This window comes from Panulirus ornatus, chromosome 13 (genome assembly GCF_036320965.1).
Source record: "Panulirus ornatus isolate Po-2019 chromosome 13, ASM3632096v1, whole genome shotgun sequence".
In the NCBI taxonomy this organism is placed as follows: Eukaryota; Metazoa; Arthropoda; class Malacostraca; order Decapoda; family Palinuridae; genus Panulirus; species Panulirus ornatus.
Window position 1 is genome coordinate 49,925,441 of NC_092236.1, and position 19,197 is coordinate 49,944,637.

The following is a 19,197-nucleotide window of genomic DNA, read 5'->3' on the forward strand; positions in this document are numbered from 1 at the left end:
ATGCTTTGTGGAAGGTCTTAGTAGTATATGGTGTGGGAGGTAAGTTGCTAGAAGCAGTGAAAAGTTTTTATCAAGGATTTAAGCATGTGTACAAGTAGGAAGAGAGGAGAGTAATTGGTTCCCAGTGAATGCCGGTATGCGGCAGGGGTGTGTGGTGTCCCCATGGCTGTTTAATTTGAATATGGATGGGGTGGTTAGGGAGGTGAGTATGCATAGTCTGTTGGGGATGAGAGGTCCTGGGAAGTGAGTCAGCTGTTGTTCGCTGATGATACAGCTCTGGTGGCTGATTCGAGTGAGAAACTGTGGAATTTGGTGACTGAGTTTGGAAAAGTGTGGGAAAGGAGAAAGTTGAGAGTAAACATGAATAAGAGCATGGTTATTAGGTTCAGTAGGGTTGAGGGACAAGTTAACTGGAATTTAAGTGTGAATGAAGAAAATTTGGAGGAATTGAGGTGTTTTAGATATCTGGGAGTGGACTTAACAGTGAATGGAACCATGGAAGCGAAAGTGAGTCACATGGTGGAGGAAGGGGTGAAGTTTTTGGGAGCGATGAAGAATGTGTGGAAGGAGAGAACCTTATCTGAGAGAGCAAAAATGGGTATGTTTGAAGGAATAGTAGTTCCAACAATACTATGTGATTGCGAGGCATATGTTATAGATAGGGTTTTAGGAGGAGAGTGGATGTGTTGGAAATTGAATGTTTGAGGACAATATATGCTGTGAGTTGGTTTGATTGAGTGGTTTGGACATATGGAGAGAATGAATGAGGAAAGATTGACAAAGAGGATATATGTGTCAGAGGTGGAAGGAACAAGAAGTGGGATACCAAATTGGAGGTGGAAGGATGGAGTGAAAATGATTTTAAGCAATCGTGGCCTGAACATACAGGAGGGTGAAAGGCGTGTGAGGAATAGAGAGAATTGGAATGACATGCTGTAAATGGACTGAGCCAGGGCATGTGAAATTTCTTGTGTAAACTATGGAAAGGTCTGTGGGGTCTGAATGTGGATACGGAGCTGTGGTTTTGGTGCATTATACATTACAGCTAGAGACTCAGTGTGAACGGATGTGGCCATTTTGTATGTTTTCCTGGCACTACCTCGCTGGAGTAGGGGGTAGCAATGCTGTTTCCTGTGGGGTGGGGTAGTGCCAGGAATGGATGAAGGCAAGCAAGTATGGATATGTAAATGTGTATATATGTATATGTCTGTGTATATGTATGTTTATTTATTTATTTATTTTGCTTTGTCGCCGTTTCCCGCATTAGCGAGGTAGCACAAGGAAACAGACGAAAGAATGGCCCAACCCACCCACATACACATGTATATACATACACGTCCACACACGCAAATATACATACCTATACATCTCAGTGTATACATATATATACGCACACAGACATATACATATATAAACATGTACATAATTCATACTGTGTGCCCTTATTTATTTCCATCTCCACCTCGCCACAAATGGAATAACAACCCCCTCCCCCCCGTTGTGTGCGAGGTAGTGCTAGGAAAAGACAAGAAAGGCCCCATTCGTTCACATTCAGTCTCTAGCTGTCATGTAATAATGCACCGAAACCACAGCTCCCTTTCCACATCCAGGCCCCACAGAACTTTCCATGGTTTACCCCAGACGCTTCACATGCCCTGGTTCAATCCATTGACAGCACATCGACCCTGGTATACCACATCGTTCCAATTCACTATCCCTTGCACGCCTTTCACCCTCCGATCACTCAAAATCTTTTTCACTCCATCTTTCCACCTCCAATTTGGTCTCCCACTTCTCGTTCCCTCCACCTCTGACACATATATCCTCTTGGTCAATCTTTCCTCACTCATTCTCTCCATGTGACCAAACCATTTCAAAACACCCTCTTCTGCTCTCTCAACCACACTCTTTTTATTTCCACACATCTCTCTTACCCTTACATTACTTACTCGATCAAACCACCTCACACCACACATTGTCCTCAAACATCTCATTTCCATCACATCCACCCTCCTGCGCACAACTCTATCCATAGCCCACGCCTTGCAACCATACAACATTGTTAGAACCACTATTCCTTCAAACATAGCCATTTTTGCTTTCCGAGATAATGTTCTCGACTTCCAAACATTCTTCAAGGCTCCCACAATTCTTGCCCCCTCCCCCACCCTATGATTCACTTCCACTTCCATGGTTCCATCTGCTGCCAGATCCACTCCCAGATATCTAAAACACTTAACTTCCTCCAGTTTTTCTCCATTTAAACTTACCTCCCAATTGACGACCCTCAACCTTACTGTACCTAATAACCTTGCTCTAATTCACATTTACTCTCAACTTTCTTCTTTCACACACTTTACCAAACTCAGTCACCAGCTTCTGCAGTTTCTCACATGAATCAGCCACCAGCGCTGTATCATCAGCAAACAACAACTGACTCACTTCCCAAGCTCTCTCATCCACAACAGACTGCATACTTGCCCCTCTTTCCAAAACTCTTGCATTCACCTCCCTAACAACCCCATCCATAAACAAATTAAACAACCATGGAGACATCACACACCCCTGCCGCAAACCTACATTCACTGAGAACCAATCACTTTCCTCTCTTCCTACATGTACACATGCCTTACATCCTCGATTAAAACTTTTCACTGCTTCTAACAACTTGCCTCCCACACCATATATTCTTGATACCTTCCACAGAGCATCTCTATCAACTCTTATCATATGCCTTCTCCAGATCCATAAATGCTGCATACAAATCCATTTGCTTTTCAAAGTATTTCTCACATACATTCTTCAAAGCAAACACCTGATCCACACATCCTCTACCACTTCTGAAACCACACTGCTCTTCCCCAATCTGATGCTCTGTACATGCCTTCACCCTCTCAATCAATATTTCCCATATAATTTACCAGGAATACTCAACAAACCTATACCTCTGTAATTTGAGCACTCACTCTTATCCCCTTTGCCTTTGTACTATGGCACTATGCAAGCATTCCGCCAATCTTGAGGCACCTCCCCGTGAATCATACATACATTAAATAACCTTACCAACCAGTCAACAATACAGTCACCCCCTTTTTTAATGAATTCCACTGCAATACCATCCAAACCTGCTGCCTTGCCGGCTTTCATCTTTCAGCATTTACTACCTCTTCTCTGTTTACCAATTGATTTTCCCTAACCCTCTCACTTTGCACACCACCTCAACCAAAACACCCTATATCTGCCACTCTATCATCAAACACATTCAACAAACCTTCAAAATACTCACTCCATCTCCTTCTCACATCACCACTACTTGTTATCACCTCCCCATTAGCCCCCTTCACTGAAGTTCCCATTTGCTCCCTTGTCTTACACACTTTATTTACCTCCTTCCAAAACATCTTTTTATCCTCCCTAAAATTTAATGATACTCTCTCACCTCAACTCTCATTTGCCCTCTTTTTCACCTCTTGCACCTTTCTCTTGACCTCCTGCCTCTGTCTTTTATACATCTCCCACTCATTTGCATTTTTTCCCTGCAAAAATCGTCCAAATGCCTCTCTCTTCTCTTTCACTAATAATCTTACTTCGTCATCCCACCACTCACTACCCTTTCTAATCAACCCACCTCCCACGCTTCTCATGCCACAAGCATCTTTTGCGCAAGCCATCACTGCTTCCCTAAATACATCCCATTCCTCCCCCACTCCCCTTTCCTCCTTAGTTCTCACCTTTTTCCATTCTGTACTCAGTCTCTCCTGGTACTTCCTCACACAAGTCTCCTTCCCAAGCTCACTTACTCTCACCACTCTCTTCACCCCAACATTCTCTCTTCTTTTCTGAAAACCTCTACAAATCTTCACCTTCGCCTCCACAAGATAATGATCAGACATCCCTCCAGTTGCACCTCTCAGCACATTAACATCCAAAAGTCTCTCTTTCGCGCGCCTATCAATTAACACATAATCCAATAACGCTTTCTGGCCATCTCTCCTACTTACATACGTATACTTATGTATATCTCTCTTTTTAAAGCAGGAGTTCCCCATCACCACTCCTTTTTCAGCACATAAATCTACAAGCTCTTCACCATTTCCATTTACAACACTGAACACCCCATGTATACCAATTATTCCCTCAACTGCCACATTATTCACCTTTGCATTCAAATCACCCATCACTATAACCCGGTCTTGTGCATCAAAACCACTAACACACTCATTCAGCTGCTCCCAAAACACTTGCCTCTCATGATCTTTCTTCTCATACCCAGGTGCATATGCCAATAATCACCCATCTCTCTCCACCAACTTTCAGTTTTACCCATATCAATCTAGAATTTACTTTCTTACACTCTATCACATACTCCCACCACTCCTGTTTCAGGAGTAGTGCTACTCCTTCCCTTGCTCTTGTCCTCTCACTAACCCCTGACTTTACTCCCAAGACATTCCCAAACCACTGTTCCCCTTTACCCTTGAGCTTCGTTTCACTCAGAGCCAAAACATGCTGGTTCCTTTCCTCAAACATACTACCTATCTCTCCTTTTTTCTCATCTTGGTTACATCCACACACATTTAGACACCCCAATCTGAGCCTTCAAGGAGGATGAGCACTCCTGGCGTGACTCCTTCTTCTGTTTCCCCTTTTAGAAAGTTAAAATACAAGGAGAGGAGGGTTTCTAGCCCCCCGCTCCTGTCCCCTTTAGTCACCTTCTACGACACGTGAGGAATGCGTGGGAAGTATTCTTTCTCCCATATCCCCAGGGATGTGTGTATATGTATATGCATATGCATGTATATGTGTGTGTATGGATATTCATGCATATATGTGTGTATATGAGTGGATGATGGGCCATTCTTTGTCTGTTTCCTGGCACTTCCTTCTTGACATGGGAAACAGCGATCAAGTATGATAAAAAAAAAGATATGTAAATATGATTATGAATAAATATATTTTCACCATTTCCTGCTTTAGCGAGGTAACTACCATAACAGATGAATGAGCCTCATAGGGAAAAATCATCATTGGGATCCCTTTTCTGTTCCTTCTTTTGGATAGTAAAACAGGAGGGGATGATTTTCAGCCTCCTCCCCCTCCAAACCCTTTTAGTTGTCTTCTATAACATGCAGGGGAAATGTGGATGGAATTTAAGGTTTGGGAGGTCAGGTATTTCATGCTCATTGAGTTATTTCAGTGTGTATTTGTTTTGTTAGTGTTGTTTGTTGGAAATGGGAGGATATATGAGTAGATATTCATGAGATGTTACCTAGGGGTATGATTTTTTTTTTTTACTTTAGGGTTGGTTGTTAGTATTAGAGTCATTTGGGTTAAAGGGGTGCAGTGCTTTTGCATAGAGTTGAGTGCCAAGCATGTTGAGGTGAAGTTTTATTGGGAGGATCATTGTTTCATTGTGAAGATGTTGAGTCTTTGTAGTTGTCTGGCAGCCAGTGATTTCTCTGAGTGTACTATTTTGTGTGGATTGCTGCTTTGTCATATTTGAAAGGGTGGGAGACCAGGCAGGTGAGGCATAGTTTAAAGTGAAGCAGATTGTTATATTTGTGATGGTGGAAGACCAGGCAGGTGAGGCATTGTTTAAAGAGAAGCAGGTGAATTGTTTGTAGAGGATGTTGAGGGATTTATTATTTTGTCCAAATCTGGTGTCAGTTAATGCTCAGAGGGCATTCATGTTTGTGTGTTTCTATTGTGGGGAGTGAATGTCAGGGGTGTCATATGTGATGCTTAGAATGGTTGGGGTTTCATTTAATGGGAGAGACTGTCCATTGAAAGTAACTGGAGGGTGTGAGCTGGATTCATGTCTGTCTGGGATTAAAAGAGTGACTGAAGACTTCTGTGGAGATGCAGACATTCATTTTTGGGTGAGCCATTGTTCCAGTTGTGTAATGTAGTGCTGGGTGTTTGGTATTGCTTCCCAGGTGTCAGAATGTTGAGGCTTGCCTGAATTAATGGGAGATTATGTAGGAAGAGACTGTAGATTTTAAGTCTTTTAGAGGTGAATCCATTGTAAGTGACACTAGCATGGCAATCGGCCATGAAATTGGTCAGCCACCTTTTGTCAGTGTTGTGGATTTTTTTTTGTCTTTGAAAATGTTCTGAGGATTGGCATCATATATTTTGTTGATGTTCGTTGTTACTAGAAATGTTCAGGAGGGTGGGGGCAGATTTGCATTTGGTTTCATCCATATAGAACATGTCATGTAAGGTCAGTTTTTAGTGTAGTGGTAGTGTTTGGATCAGGAACCATGTTGTGTGGGTGAAAGTGGAATGGTCTGTTTTATTTTTTTGTGGATATTTTTTTTTCAGTTACAATACTGAGGGTAGAAGTGAAATAAGGTGGTAGGAGGAGAGGGAGGTGGGTGGTTTTGGAGGGTTTTAGGATTGGTATTATATTGGCAAGTTTCTAGATGTAAGGGATTTTGTTGTGTAGCCAGTTATAGTTGAAGATACCTGTAAAGGTTTGGATTGCAATGGGTCATTGTGTTTCATGTGAAAGTTTGATATGTTGATAGATCCTGTTGCAGAAGAGTTCTTGAAGGTTTTGATTGCATTGCTTGTATCGATGAGAGGAGTGAGGTTTATTTTTTGGCTTATTTTTGAGTAGTGTCTCATGAGTATGTATGTGTGTTCTGTGGGAGAAGGGACTTTGTTGTTAGTGAGATGTAATAGAGCTGAAGAGGGTGTAATGAAATGGTTGGAACATGTGGAAAGGATGAATGAGGAGAGAATGACTAAGAGGGCATACATATCGGAAGTAGAGGGTGCAGTGGAAAGGGGGAAACCAAGGAAGAGGTGGAGGGTTGCAGTGAAAGAAGCCATGAGTGTTCAGATCCTGGTTATGGTTAAGGGCATGAGGCATGCCTGGATTAAACAAATTGATTGTGTATATATAGGGTGAATGTGCTTTCAGTTGGCTGAACCAGGGTTTATGAAGTTGTAAAGGGAAATTGTGGATAGGTATTTGGAACCTGGTTGTGGATATGGGGGTATGGTTTCAGTGCATTATGCAAGAAACCTAGAGAGTGGATGTGAGGGAATGAGGCCATTTGTCATCAGTTCTTGGTGCTGTCTTGGGATAAGGCGAACAGGTTTGAAAAAAGAATTATCATAAAAGTCCAAGACTCTTTATCCGGGGGTTCCTACAGTTTAAAGGCTGTGGTATAGTCAGTAGTAGGAAAAGTTGCCAAAGATGACTTTTCACATTCGGCATAACCACAGGCAGGTGGAGTACAGGAGTGCCTTATATAAATGTGAATGAGTATACATATTCATATTTCAGTCTGCATATTACCTCTGCTTACACTTTTTGGATTGCTGCTTTGTGCCTTAATTTTTGCACTGTTGCACATGAGTATGAACCTCCTAGGGCATGTTGATATCATGTGAATATTTTTTCAGACGGAAAATGAATTCCTGAGGACAGTGCAGTTTGCCATCAGCTTAGGTGGAGATACTGATACTATAGCTTCTATGGCTGGAAGTATTGCAGGTTAGAAACGTTTACTATTTTCCTATAGTTTTCCTTTACCAGACACAAAGAAGCAGAGACAAGTGTTAGGGTTAATATTTTAGAATTGGCATGAACCAGTTTTGGAAAAGTTGGGTACCAAAATGGAATGGCTACACATTTCCTAACCATTTCATAAATTTAGCTATGTAGAATTAACCCTTTTACTATGGTTAAGGTGTTTACATTAATAATTCTTGAATTGTACACCTTTGCTGTGAGATGAAATATATGCATAGTAATGCATATAGTGGCATTCCATGCAATGTTACCACTGGTCAGGGTATGTGAAGGTGTCAAAGAAGCCTATACAAGATCAGCACCCTCAATTATGTAATAATTTGTGAAGCTATGACACTTACAAGATGATAGATATTCATGAAATCCCCCAATAATAATTTTTGTTTTATTAAGACACTTCCAGAAATACTTGACATCTCATTCCATATGCCTTAAAATCCTTCTGGAGTACCTCATATGCCTGGCAGTGAAGCAGCAGATTGATATGTGTATAGATTTTTATAGAAAATCATTTTCTCTAATCTTAAGAGCAAACTCATTATTTCTTTTTAATATTTGAGTTTATCCTGCACACACTGAGGATAGCAGGACTGCTGCAGTGAAAGGGTTAAAGGATGCTATAAGCCTCATATTCCAAGTTCTACATCACCATTTTAGCTCAGCTTCGCAGTGCACTTATTTTGTTCACACATAACCCTCTCACCACTTACCTATAATGCAGTGCTCTTGCTACTGATGAATCAGACGTTAGATTAGTACATCCAGGCATTCATTTATAACACAGTGTCTGGTCTTAGAAATAGGTTCACGGTATAGCCAGGTCATTAATACTATGCAAAAAATGGCAAAAGAAGTAGAAAAGAGAGGAAGGAAATTGTCTGTGTTTTTGGGAAGTGTATAGCTTAGCTCTCAAATGAAACAGTTTGTTGTTAGGAAAGATAGGACGAGATAAAGAAATCAAAAGAAACAGACATCGTAGTTGGCCCACTTCTAAGTTGTCAAAAACCAAAGAATAAATGCAGCTTAGTGGCTTGCTTAGTATTGCATGGCTTTGTATATCACAAAGGAGATTGAAATTTCTCATTGAATATGATATCCCTCAGTTACTGAAGATGGAAAGGCTTTGATTGATTTACTACAGTCAGAGGTGTGGTTACCATTAATTTTATCATGTCATGACAGTAAAAGACACTTCATTCTTTAAAAACAAGAAAAATATTTTCACTATTTTGAACGCCACTGATATGATATTTCTTTCTAGGGTCAGTTTGTCCTGTAAACTTTGAGAGAATGTGTAAGATCTCTAGGGGTTAGAAACCTCTAACTCCCTCCCTTTTGTCAAAGTGAATGCCTCTGATCTCTTGCTAGCTGCCAGTTTAGCAGTTGCAATCCTTAGCTTGGTTTGGGTCTGCCCTTCTACCTATCAGCAACCCACGTATACCAATGACATCCTTATCTAACTGGCTGATATGCTGATTGCCCAATAATTCATTGGATCTTTAGGCATTATGGGCATTTAGTTTCAGCTTATTTTTTTTTTCCATATTCTCCACTGTACCATGGGTGAGTATCCTCCTCTGATTTACCTAGGGTGTACTGGGGGGAGGTCCCTGTATAACAGTGTGTTAGAGAGCATTGTTTTGCAATAGTGACATTTGAGGATTAGGATTTAGACTCAGAATGACATTACTGTAATGTCTTACACTAGCGACAGATTTAAAAAAAATTGTATCAGATTTACCACATAATAGATTCTTTTTCTTTGTGGAAGTCGAGAACATTATCTCGGAAAGCAAAAATGGATATGTTTGAAGGAATAGTGGTTCCAACAATGTTGTATGGTTGCGAGGCGTGGGCTATGGATAGAGTTGTGCGCAGGAGGATGGATGTGATGGAAATGAGATGTTTGAGGACAATGTGTGGTGTGAGGTGGTTTGATCGAGTGAGTAACGTAAGGGTAAGAGAGATGTGTGGAAATAAAAAGAGCGTGGTTGAGAGAGCAGAAGAAGGTGTTTTGAAGTGGTTTGGGCACATGGAGAGAATGAGTGAGGAAAGATTGACCAAGAGGATATATGTGTCGGAGGTGGAGGGAACGAGGAGAAGAGGGAGACCAAATTGGAGGTGGAGAGATGGAGTGAAAAAGATTTTGTGTGATCGGGGCCTGAACATGCAGGAGGGTGAAAGGAGGGCAAGGAATAGAGTGAATTGGAGCGATGTGGTATACCGGGGTTGACGTGCTGTCAGTGGATTGAATCAAGGCATGTGAAGCGTCTGGGGTAAACCATGGAAAGCTGTGTAGGTATGTATATTTGCGTGTGTGGACGTATGTATATACATGTGTATGGGGGGGGGTTGGGCCATTTCTTTCTTTCGTCTGTTTCCTTGCGCTACCTCGCAAACGCGGGAGACAGCGACAAAGTATAATAAAAAAAAATAAAAAAAATAAAGATTCTTTTTCTTCAATAATGAAATAATATCAAGAGATTGTAAGGATTTATAGTCGTGAAGCTTTTTATGAAGCTTTACATTTGTATCCCACAAGCGTTGGCAAAACACATGTGAATTTACACGCTACCCATGGACAGTAAACATGTAAACAAAAACATTTTGTGATCTAACATGCTGTCACCACTGGTATATAGCTTTTCTTTTTCTTAATCATGTGCATGTATTTAGAGAAAATTATTGAGGAAGGAGTTTGCACACCTTAAGAACTGTTTGATATGCATGAGATTGACATATTTTGGAAAAGAATGCCAACTAGGACATTCATGAGCAAGGAAAGAATATGACTGCTGTAGGACATAAAGCCACCAAAGACTGTTTGATGCTTTCACTTTAAGGGAATACAAGAGAAATTTCAAGTAAAAGCAAGCATTAGGTAATGATTAATTCAGAAAATCCCTTTTCTTTGATTGGGGATTTGGCAATGGTTGCTGAATTAGATAATTCAGTTGGTGACAAAGAAAGAAAACCACTCCATTCAGTCCCACTCCAGTAGCACCTTCCTCTAACTACCAGTAATCCTCACTCTGCCCAATTTCACTCCAGCAGCACTTCAAACCCATATCACCAACATTTTTTGCTGAGTATCCCTTAGATTTTTTGTCCATTACCTGTGATATGGCAACCACTGCTAATCGGATAATTCTGAGGGTGACAGACAAGTCTATTACACTTCCTTCTTCCTTCCAGTGATCCTCACTCCACCCTATCCACCCCAACAGCACTTCAAGCCCACATCAACGCAGTTTTTTGTTAAGTATCATTAAATTTCATCTGTATTAAATGTAATAAAGCAAAAGTTGCTGAATTAGAAAATTAAATGGTAATATGAACAAGTCTAGTGCACCTCATAGCATTCCTCACACTATCCCATCCCACTTAAGCAGTAGCTCATACTTTCATGACCACCTTTTACCATACTGTTTTTAGTAACTTTACATTGATTATTGTCTAAGTAAAATCTAAGCAGTTTTGAGATAAGCTAAGCTGGTGAAGGGTTTAGAGAATTTTTGCTCAGGAATGTGAACCCCCTTATGATATGCATTATAATTGCTTGTACTGTATAATATGCATTGTAACAGTGATAGATCCTCAGAAATGTAACCAAGTGTCTAATTAGAACCTGTTTATGTATTTATGTTCAGTGATTTTATTTTTTTTTTCTTTTATTTTGCTTTGTCGCTGTCTCCCACGTTAGTGAGGTAGCGCAAGGAAACAGACAAAAGAATTGCCCAACCCACCCACATACACATGTATATACATACATGTCCACACATGCAAATATACATACCTATACATCTCAATGTATACATATATATACATACACAGACATATACATATATACACATGCACATGATTCTTACTGTCTGCCTTTATTCATTCCCATCGCCACCTCACCACACATGGAATAACAACCCCCTCCCCCCCTCATGTGTGCAAGGTAGTGCTAGGAAAAGACAACAAAGGCCCCATTTGTTCACACTCAGTCTCTAGCTGTCATGTGATAATGCACCGAAACCACAGCTCCCTTTCCACATCCAGGCCCCACAGAACTTTCCATAGTTTACCCCAGATGCTTCACATGCCCTGGTTCAATCTATTGACAGCACGTCAACCCCGGTATACCACATCGTTCCAATTTACTCTATTCCTTGCGCGCCTTTCACCCTCCTGCATGTTCAGGCCCCGATCACTCAAAATCTTTTTCACTTCGTCTTTCCACCCCCAATTTGGTCTCCCACTTCTCCTCGTTTCCTCCACCTCTGACACATATATCCTCTTGGTCAATCTTTCTTCACTCATCCTCTCCATGTGACCAAACCACTTCAAAACGCCCTCATCTGCTCTCTCAACCACACTCTTTTTATTACCACACATCTCTCTTACCCTATTATTACTTACTTGATCAAACCACCTCACACCACATATTGTCCTCAAACATCTCATTTCCAGCACATCCACCCTCGTGCGCACAACTCTATCCATAGCCCACGCCTCACAACCATACAACATTGTTGGAACCACCATTCCATCAAACATAGCCATTTTTGCTTTCGGAGATAATGTTCTCGGCTTCCACACATTCTTCAAGGCTCCCAGAATTTTTGCCCCCTCCCCCACCCTATGATTCACTTCCGCTTCCATGGTTCCATCCGCTGCCAAATCCACACCCAGATATCTAAAACACTTAACTTCCTCCAGTTTTTCTCCATTCAAAGTTACCTCCCAATTAACTTGACCCTCAACCCTACTGTACCTAATAACCTTGCTCTTATTCACATTTACTCTCAACTTTCTTCTTTCACACACTTTACCAAACTCAGTCACCAGCTTCTGCAGTTTCTCACATGAATCAGCCACCAATGCTGTATCATCAGCGAACAACAACTGACTCACCTCCCAAGCTCTTTCATCCACAACAGACTGCATACTTGCCCCTCTTTCCAAAACTCTTGCATTCACCTCCCGAACAACCCCATCCATAAACATGGAGACATCACACACCCCTGCCACAAACCTACATTCACTGAGAACCAATCACTTTCCTCTCTTCCTACACATACACATGCCTTACATCCTTTATAAAAACTTTTCACTGCTTCTAACAACTTGCCTCCCACACCATATATTCTTAATACCTTCCACAGAGAATCTCTATCAACTCTATCATGTGCCTTCTCCAGATCCATAAATGCTACATACAAATCCATTTGCTTTTCTAAGTATTTCTCACATACATTCTTCAAAGCAAACACCTGATCCACACATCCTCTACCACTTCTGAAACCACACTGCTCTTCCCCAATCTGATGCTCTGTACATGCCTTCACCCTCTCAATCAATACCCTCCCATATAATTTCCCAGGAATACTCAACAAACTTATACCTCTGTAATTTGAGCACTCACTCTTATTCCCTTTGCCTTTGTCCAATGGCACTATGCAAGCATTCCGCCAATCCTCAGGCACCTCAATCTGAATCATACATACATTAAATAACCTTACCAACCAGTCAACAATACAGTCACCCCCTTTTTTAGTAAATTCCACTGCAATACCATCCAAACCCACTTCCTTGCTGGCTTTCATCTTCCGCAAAGCTTTTACTACCTCTTCTCTATTTACCAAATCATTTTCCCTAACCCTCTCACTTTGCATGCCACCTCGACCTAAACACCCTATATCTGCCACTCCATCATCAAACACATTCAACAAACCCTCAAGATACTCACTCCATCTCCTTCTCACATCACCGCTACTTGTTTTCACCTCCCCATTAGCCCCCTTCACTGATGTTCCCATTTGCTCCTTTGTCTTACACACTTTATTTACCTCCTTCCAAAACATGTTTTTATTCTCCCTAAAATTTAATGATACTCTCTCACCCCAACTCTCATTTGCCCTCTTTTTCACCTCTTGCACCTTTCTCTTGACCTCCTGCCTCTTTCTTTTATACGTCTCCCACTCATTTGCATTTTTTCCCTGCAAAAATTGTTCAAATGCCTCTCTCTTCTCTTTCACTAATAATCTTACTTCTTCATCCCGCCACTCACTACCCTTTCTAATCAACCCACCTCCCACGCTTCTTATGCCACAAGCATCTTTTGCGCAAGCCATCACTGCTTCCCTGAATACATCCCATTCCTCCCCCACTCCCCTTACCTCCTTTGTTCTCACCTTTTTCTCCTGGTACTTCCTCACACAAGTCTCCTTCCCAAGCTCACTTACTCTCACCACTCTCTTCACCCCAACATTCTCTCTTCTTTTCTGAAAACCTCTACAAATCTTCACCTTTGCCTCCACAAGATAATGATCAGTCATTCCTCTAGTTGCACCTCTCAGCACATTAACATCCAAAAGTCTCTCTTTCACGCGCCTATCAATTAACACGTAATCCAACAATGCTCTCTGGCCATCTCTTCTACTTACATACATATACTTATGTATATCTCTCTTTTTAAACTAGGTATTCCCCATCACCACTCCTTTTTCAGCACATAAATCTACAAGCTCTTCACCATTTCCATTTACAACACTGAGCACCCCATGTATACCAATTATTCCCTTAACTGCCACATTACTCACCTTTGCATTCAAATTACCCATCACTATAACCCGGTCTCGTGCATCAAAACCACTAACACACTCATTCAGCTGCTCCCAAAACACTTGCCTCTCATGATCTTTCTTCTCATGCCCAGGTGCATATGCACCAATAATCACCCATCTCTCTCCATCAACTTTCAGTTTTACCCATATCAATCTAGAATTTACTTTCTTACACTCTATCACATACTCCCACCACTCCTGTTTCAGTAGTAGTGCTACTCCTTCCCTTGCTCTTGTCCTCTCACTAACCCCTGACTTTACTCCCAAGACATTCCCCAACCACTGTTCCCTTTTACCCTTGAGCTTCATTTCACTCAGAGCCAAAACATGCAGGTTCCTTTCCTCAAACATACTACCTATCTCTCCTTTTTTCTCATCTTGGTTACATCCACACACATTTAGACACCCCAATCTGAGCCTTCGAGGAGGATGAGCATTCCCCGCGTGACTCCTTCTGTTTCCCCTTTTAGAAAGTTAAAAAACAAGGAGGGGAGGGTTTCTACCCCTCACTCATGTCCCCTTTAGTCGCTTTCAACGACACGTGAGGAATGCATGGGAAGTATTCTTTCTCCCCTATCCCCAGGGATTTTTTTTTTTTCTTTTTTTTTTTTATACTTTGTCGCTGTCTCCCGCGTTTGCGAGGTAGCGCAAGGAAACAGACGAAAGAAATGGCCCAACCCCCCCCCCCCATACACATGTATATACATACGTCCACACACGCAAATATACATACCTACACAGCTTTCCATGGTTTACCCCAGACGCTTCACATGCCTTGCTTCAATCCACTGACAGCACGTCAACCCCGGTATACAACATCGCTCCAATTCACTCTATTCCTTGCCCTCCTTTCACCCTCCTGCATGTTCAGGCCCCGATCACACAAAATCTTTTTCACTCCATCTTTCCACCTCCAATTTGGTCTCCCTCTTCTCCTTGTTCCCTCCACCTCCGACACATATATCCTCTTGGTCAATCTTTCCTCACTCATCCTCTCCATGTGCCCAAACCACTTCAAAACACCCTCTTCTGCTCTCTCAACCACGCTCTTTTTATTTCCACACATCTCTCTTACCCTTACGTTACTCACTCGATCAAACCACCTCACACCACACATTGTCCTCAAACATCTCATTTCCAGCACATCCATCCTCCTGCGCACAACTCTATCCATAGCCCATGCCTCGCAACCATACAACATTGTTGGAACCACTATTCCTTCAAACATACCCATTTTTGCTTTCTGAGATAATGTTCTCGACTTCCACACATTCTTCAAGGCTCCCAGGATTTTCGCCCCCTCCCCCACCCTATGATCCACTTCCGCTTCCATGGTTCCATCCGCTGCCAGATCTACTCCCAGATATCTAAAACACTTCACTTCCTCCAGTTTTTCTCCATTCAAACTCACCTCCCAATTGACTTGACCCTCAACCCTACTGTACCTAATAACCTTGCTCTTATTCACATTTACTCTCAACTTTCTTCTTTCACACACTTTACCAAACTCAGTCACCAGCTTCTGCAGTTTCTCACATGAATCAGCCACCAGCACTGTATCATCAGCGAACAACAACTGACTCACTTCCCAAGCTCTCTCATCCACAACAGACTGCATACTTGCCCCTCTTTCCAAAACTCTCGCACTCACCTCCCCAACAACCCCATCCACAAACAAACCAAACAACCATGGAGACACCACACACCCCCATCGCAAACCTACATTCACTGAGAACCAATCACTTTCCTCTCTTCCCACACACACACATGCCCCACATCCCCGACAAAAACTTTTCACTACCTCCAACAACATGCCTCCCACACCACACACTCCCGACACCCCCCACAGAGCACCTCCATCAACTCTATCACAAGCCTTCTCCAGATCCACAAACACCACACACAAACCCACCTGTCCTTCCAAGCACCCCACACACACATTCTTCAAAGCAAACACCTGATCCACACATCCTCCACCACTTCTGAAACCACACTGCTCCTCCCCAACCCGATGCTCTGTACATGCCTTCACCCTCCCAATCAGCACCCCCCATACAACTCACCAGGAACACTCAACAAACTCATACCTCTGCAATCCGAGCACTCACTCCCATCCCCTTTGCCCCTGCACAATGGCACCATGCAAGCATTCCGCCAATCCTCAGGCACCTCACCACGAATCACACATACACTAAATAACCTCACCAACCAGTCAACAACACAGCCCCCCCCCCTAACAAATTCCACCGCAAGACCATCCAAACCCGCCGCCCTGCCGGCTTCCATCTTCCGCAAAGCCCCCACCACCCGCTCTCTGTCTACCAAATCACCCTCCCTAACCCTCTCACTTTGCCCGCCACCTCGACCAAAACACCCTACATCTGCCACTCCATCATCAAACACACCCAACAAACCCCCAAAGCACTCACTCCATCTCCCTCTCACATCACCACCACCCGCTATCACCTCCCCATTAGCCCCCTTCACTGAAGTCCCCATTTGCTCCCTTGTCCCACGCACCCCATCTACCTCCTTCCAAAACATCTTATCCTCCCTAAAATTTAATGATACTCTCTCACCCCAATTCTCATTTGCCCTCTTTTTCACCTCTTGCACCTTTCTCTTGACCTCCTGCCTCTTTCTTTTATACATCTCCCACTCATTTGCATTTTTTCCCTGCAAAAATCGTCCAAATGCCTCTCTCTTCTCTTTCACAAATAATCTTACTTCTTTATCCCCCAACTCACTACCCTTTCTAATCAACCCACCTCCCACGCTTCTCATGCCACAAGCATCTTTTGTGCAAGCCATCACTGCTTCCCTAAATACATCCCATTCCTCCCCCACTCCCCTTACCTCCTTTGTTCTCACCTTTTTCCATTCTGTACTCAGTCTCTCCTGGTACTTCCTCACACAAGTCTCCTTCCCAAGCTCACTTACTCTCACCACTCTCTTCACCCCAACATGCTCTCTCCTTTTCTGAAAACCCCTACAAATCTTCACCTTCGCCTCCACAAGATAATGATCAGACATCCCTCCAGTTGCACCTCTCAGCACATTAACATCCAAAAGTCTATCTTTCGCATGCCTATCAATTAACACATAATCCAATAACGCTCTCTGGCCATCTCTCCTACTTACATACATATACTTATGTATATCTCTTTTTAAACCAGGTATTCTTAATCACCAGTCCTTTTTCAGCGCATAAATCTACAAGCTCCTCACCATTTCCATATACAACACTGTACACCCCATGTATACCAATTATTCCCTCAACTTCTTTATCCCCCCACTCTACCCTTTCTAATCAACCCACCTTCCACACTTCTCATGCCACAAGCATCTTTTGTGCAAGCCATCACTGCTTTCCTAAATATATCCCATTCCTCCCCCACTCCCCTTACCTCCTTTGTTCTCACCTTTTTCCATTCTGTACTCAGTCTCTCCTGGTACTTCCTCACACAAGTCTCCTTCCCAAGCTCACTTACTCTCACCACTCTCTTCACCCCAACATTCTCTCTTCTTTTCTGAAAACCCCTACAAATCTTCACCTTCGCCTCCACAAGATAATGATCAGACATCCCTCCAGTTGCACCTCTCAGCACATTAACATCCAAAAGTCTATCTTTCGCGCGCCTATCAATTAACACGTAATCCAGTAACGCTCTCTGGCCATCTCTCCTACTTACATACGTATACTTATGTATATCTCTCTTTTTAAACCAGGTTACCAATCACCAGTCCTTTTTCAGCACATAAATCTACAAGCTCTTCACCATTTCCATTTACAACACTGAACACCCCATGTATACCAATTATTCCCTCAACTGCCACATTACTCACCTTTGCATTCAAATTACCCATCACTATAACCCGGTCTTGTGCATCAAAACCACTAACACACTCATTCAGCTGCTCCCAAAACACTTGTCTCTCATGATCTTTCTTCTCATGCCCAGGTGCATAAGCACCAATAATCACCCATCTCTCTCCATCAACTTGCAGTTTTACCAATATCAGTCTAGAATTTACTTTCTTACACTGTATCACATACTCCCACATCTCCTGTTTCAGGAGTAGTGCTACTCCTTCCCTTGCTCTTGTCCTCTCACTAACCCCTGACTTTACTGTTATTATTATTATTATTATTATTATTATTATTATTATTATTATTATTATTATTTTTTTTTTTTTAAACTATTTGCCATTTCCCGCGTTAGCGAGGTAGCGTTAAGAACAGAGGACTGGGCCTTTTTTGGAATATCCTCACCTCGCCCCCTCTGTTCCTTCTTTTGGAAAATTAAAAAAAACAAAAAAAACAAGAGGGGGAGGATTTCCAGCCCCCCGCTCCCTCCCCTTTTTGTCACCTTCTACGACACGCAGGGAATACGTGGGAAGTATTCTTAATCCCCTATCCCCAGGGATATTATTATTATTATTATTATTATTATTGTTATTATTATTATTTATCCCTGGGGATAGGGGAGAAAGAATACTTCCCACGTATTCCCTGCGTGTCGTAGAAGGCGACTAAAAGGGAAGGGAGCGGGGGGCTGGAAATCCTCCCCTCTCGTTTTTTTTTTTTTTTTTTTTTTTTCCAAAAGAAGGAACAGAGAAGGGGGCCAGGTGAGGTATTCCCTCAAAGGCCCAGTCCTCTGTTCTTAACGCTACCTCGCTATTGCGGGAAATGGTGAATAGTATGAAAAAAAAAAAATATTATTATTATTATTATTATTATTATTATTATTATTATTATTATTTTTGCACAAGCCATCACTGCTTTCTTGAATACATCTCATTCCTCCCCCACTCCCCTTACCTCCTTTGCTCTCACCTTTTTCCATTCTGCACTCAGTCTCTCCTGGTACTTCCTCACACAAGTCTCCTTCCCAAGCTCACTTATTCTCACCTCTCTCTTCACCCCAACATTCTCTCTTCTTTTCTGAAAACCTCTACAAATCTTCACCTTCGCCTCCACAAGATAATGATCAGAGATCCCTCCAGTTGCACCTCTCAGCACATTAACATCCACAA

General features: G+C 42.3%; 1 protein-coding gene across 1 annotated transcript in view; it reads left to right on the forward strand.

The window, feature by feature from the left end:
• The window catches only part of LOC139752861 (ADP-ribosylhydrolase ARH3-like), a 112,870-nt gene that overhangs the window by 79,568 nt on the left and 14,105 nt on the right, over positions 1 to 19,197 (forward strand). Inside the window, exon 8 of the mRNA XM_071668858.1 lies at positions 7,417 to 7,507. Within this exon, the coding sequence (XP_071524959.1) occupies positions 7,417 to 7,507 (91 nt within the window). The remainder of the gene's footprint in view (positions 1 to 7,416; positions 7,508 to 19,197) is intronic.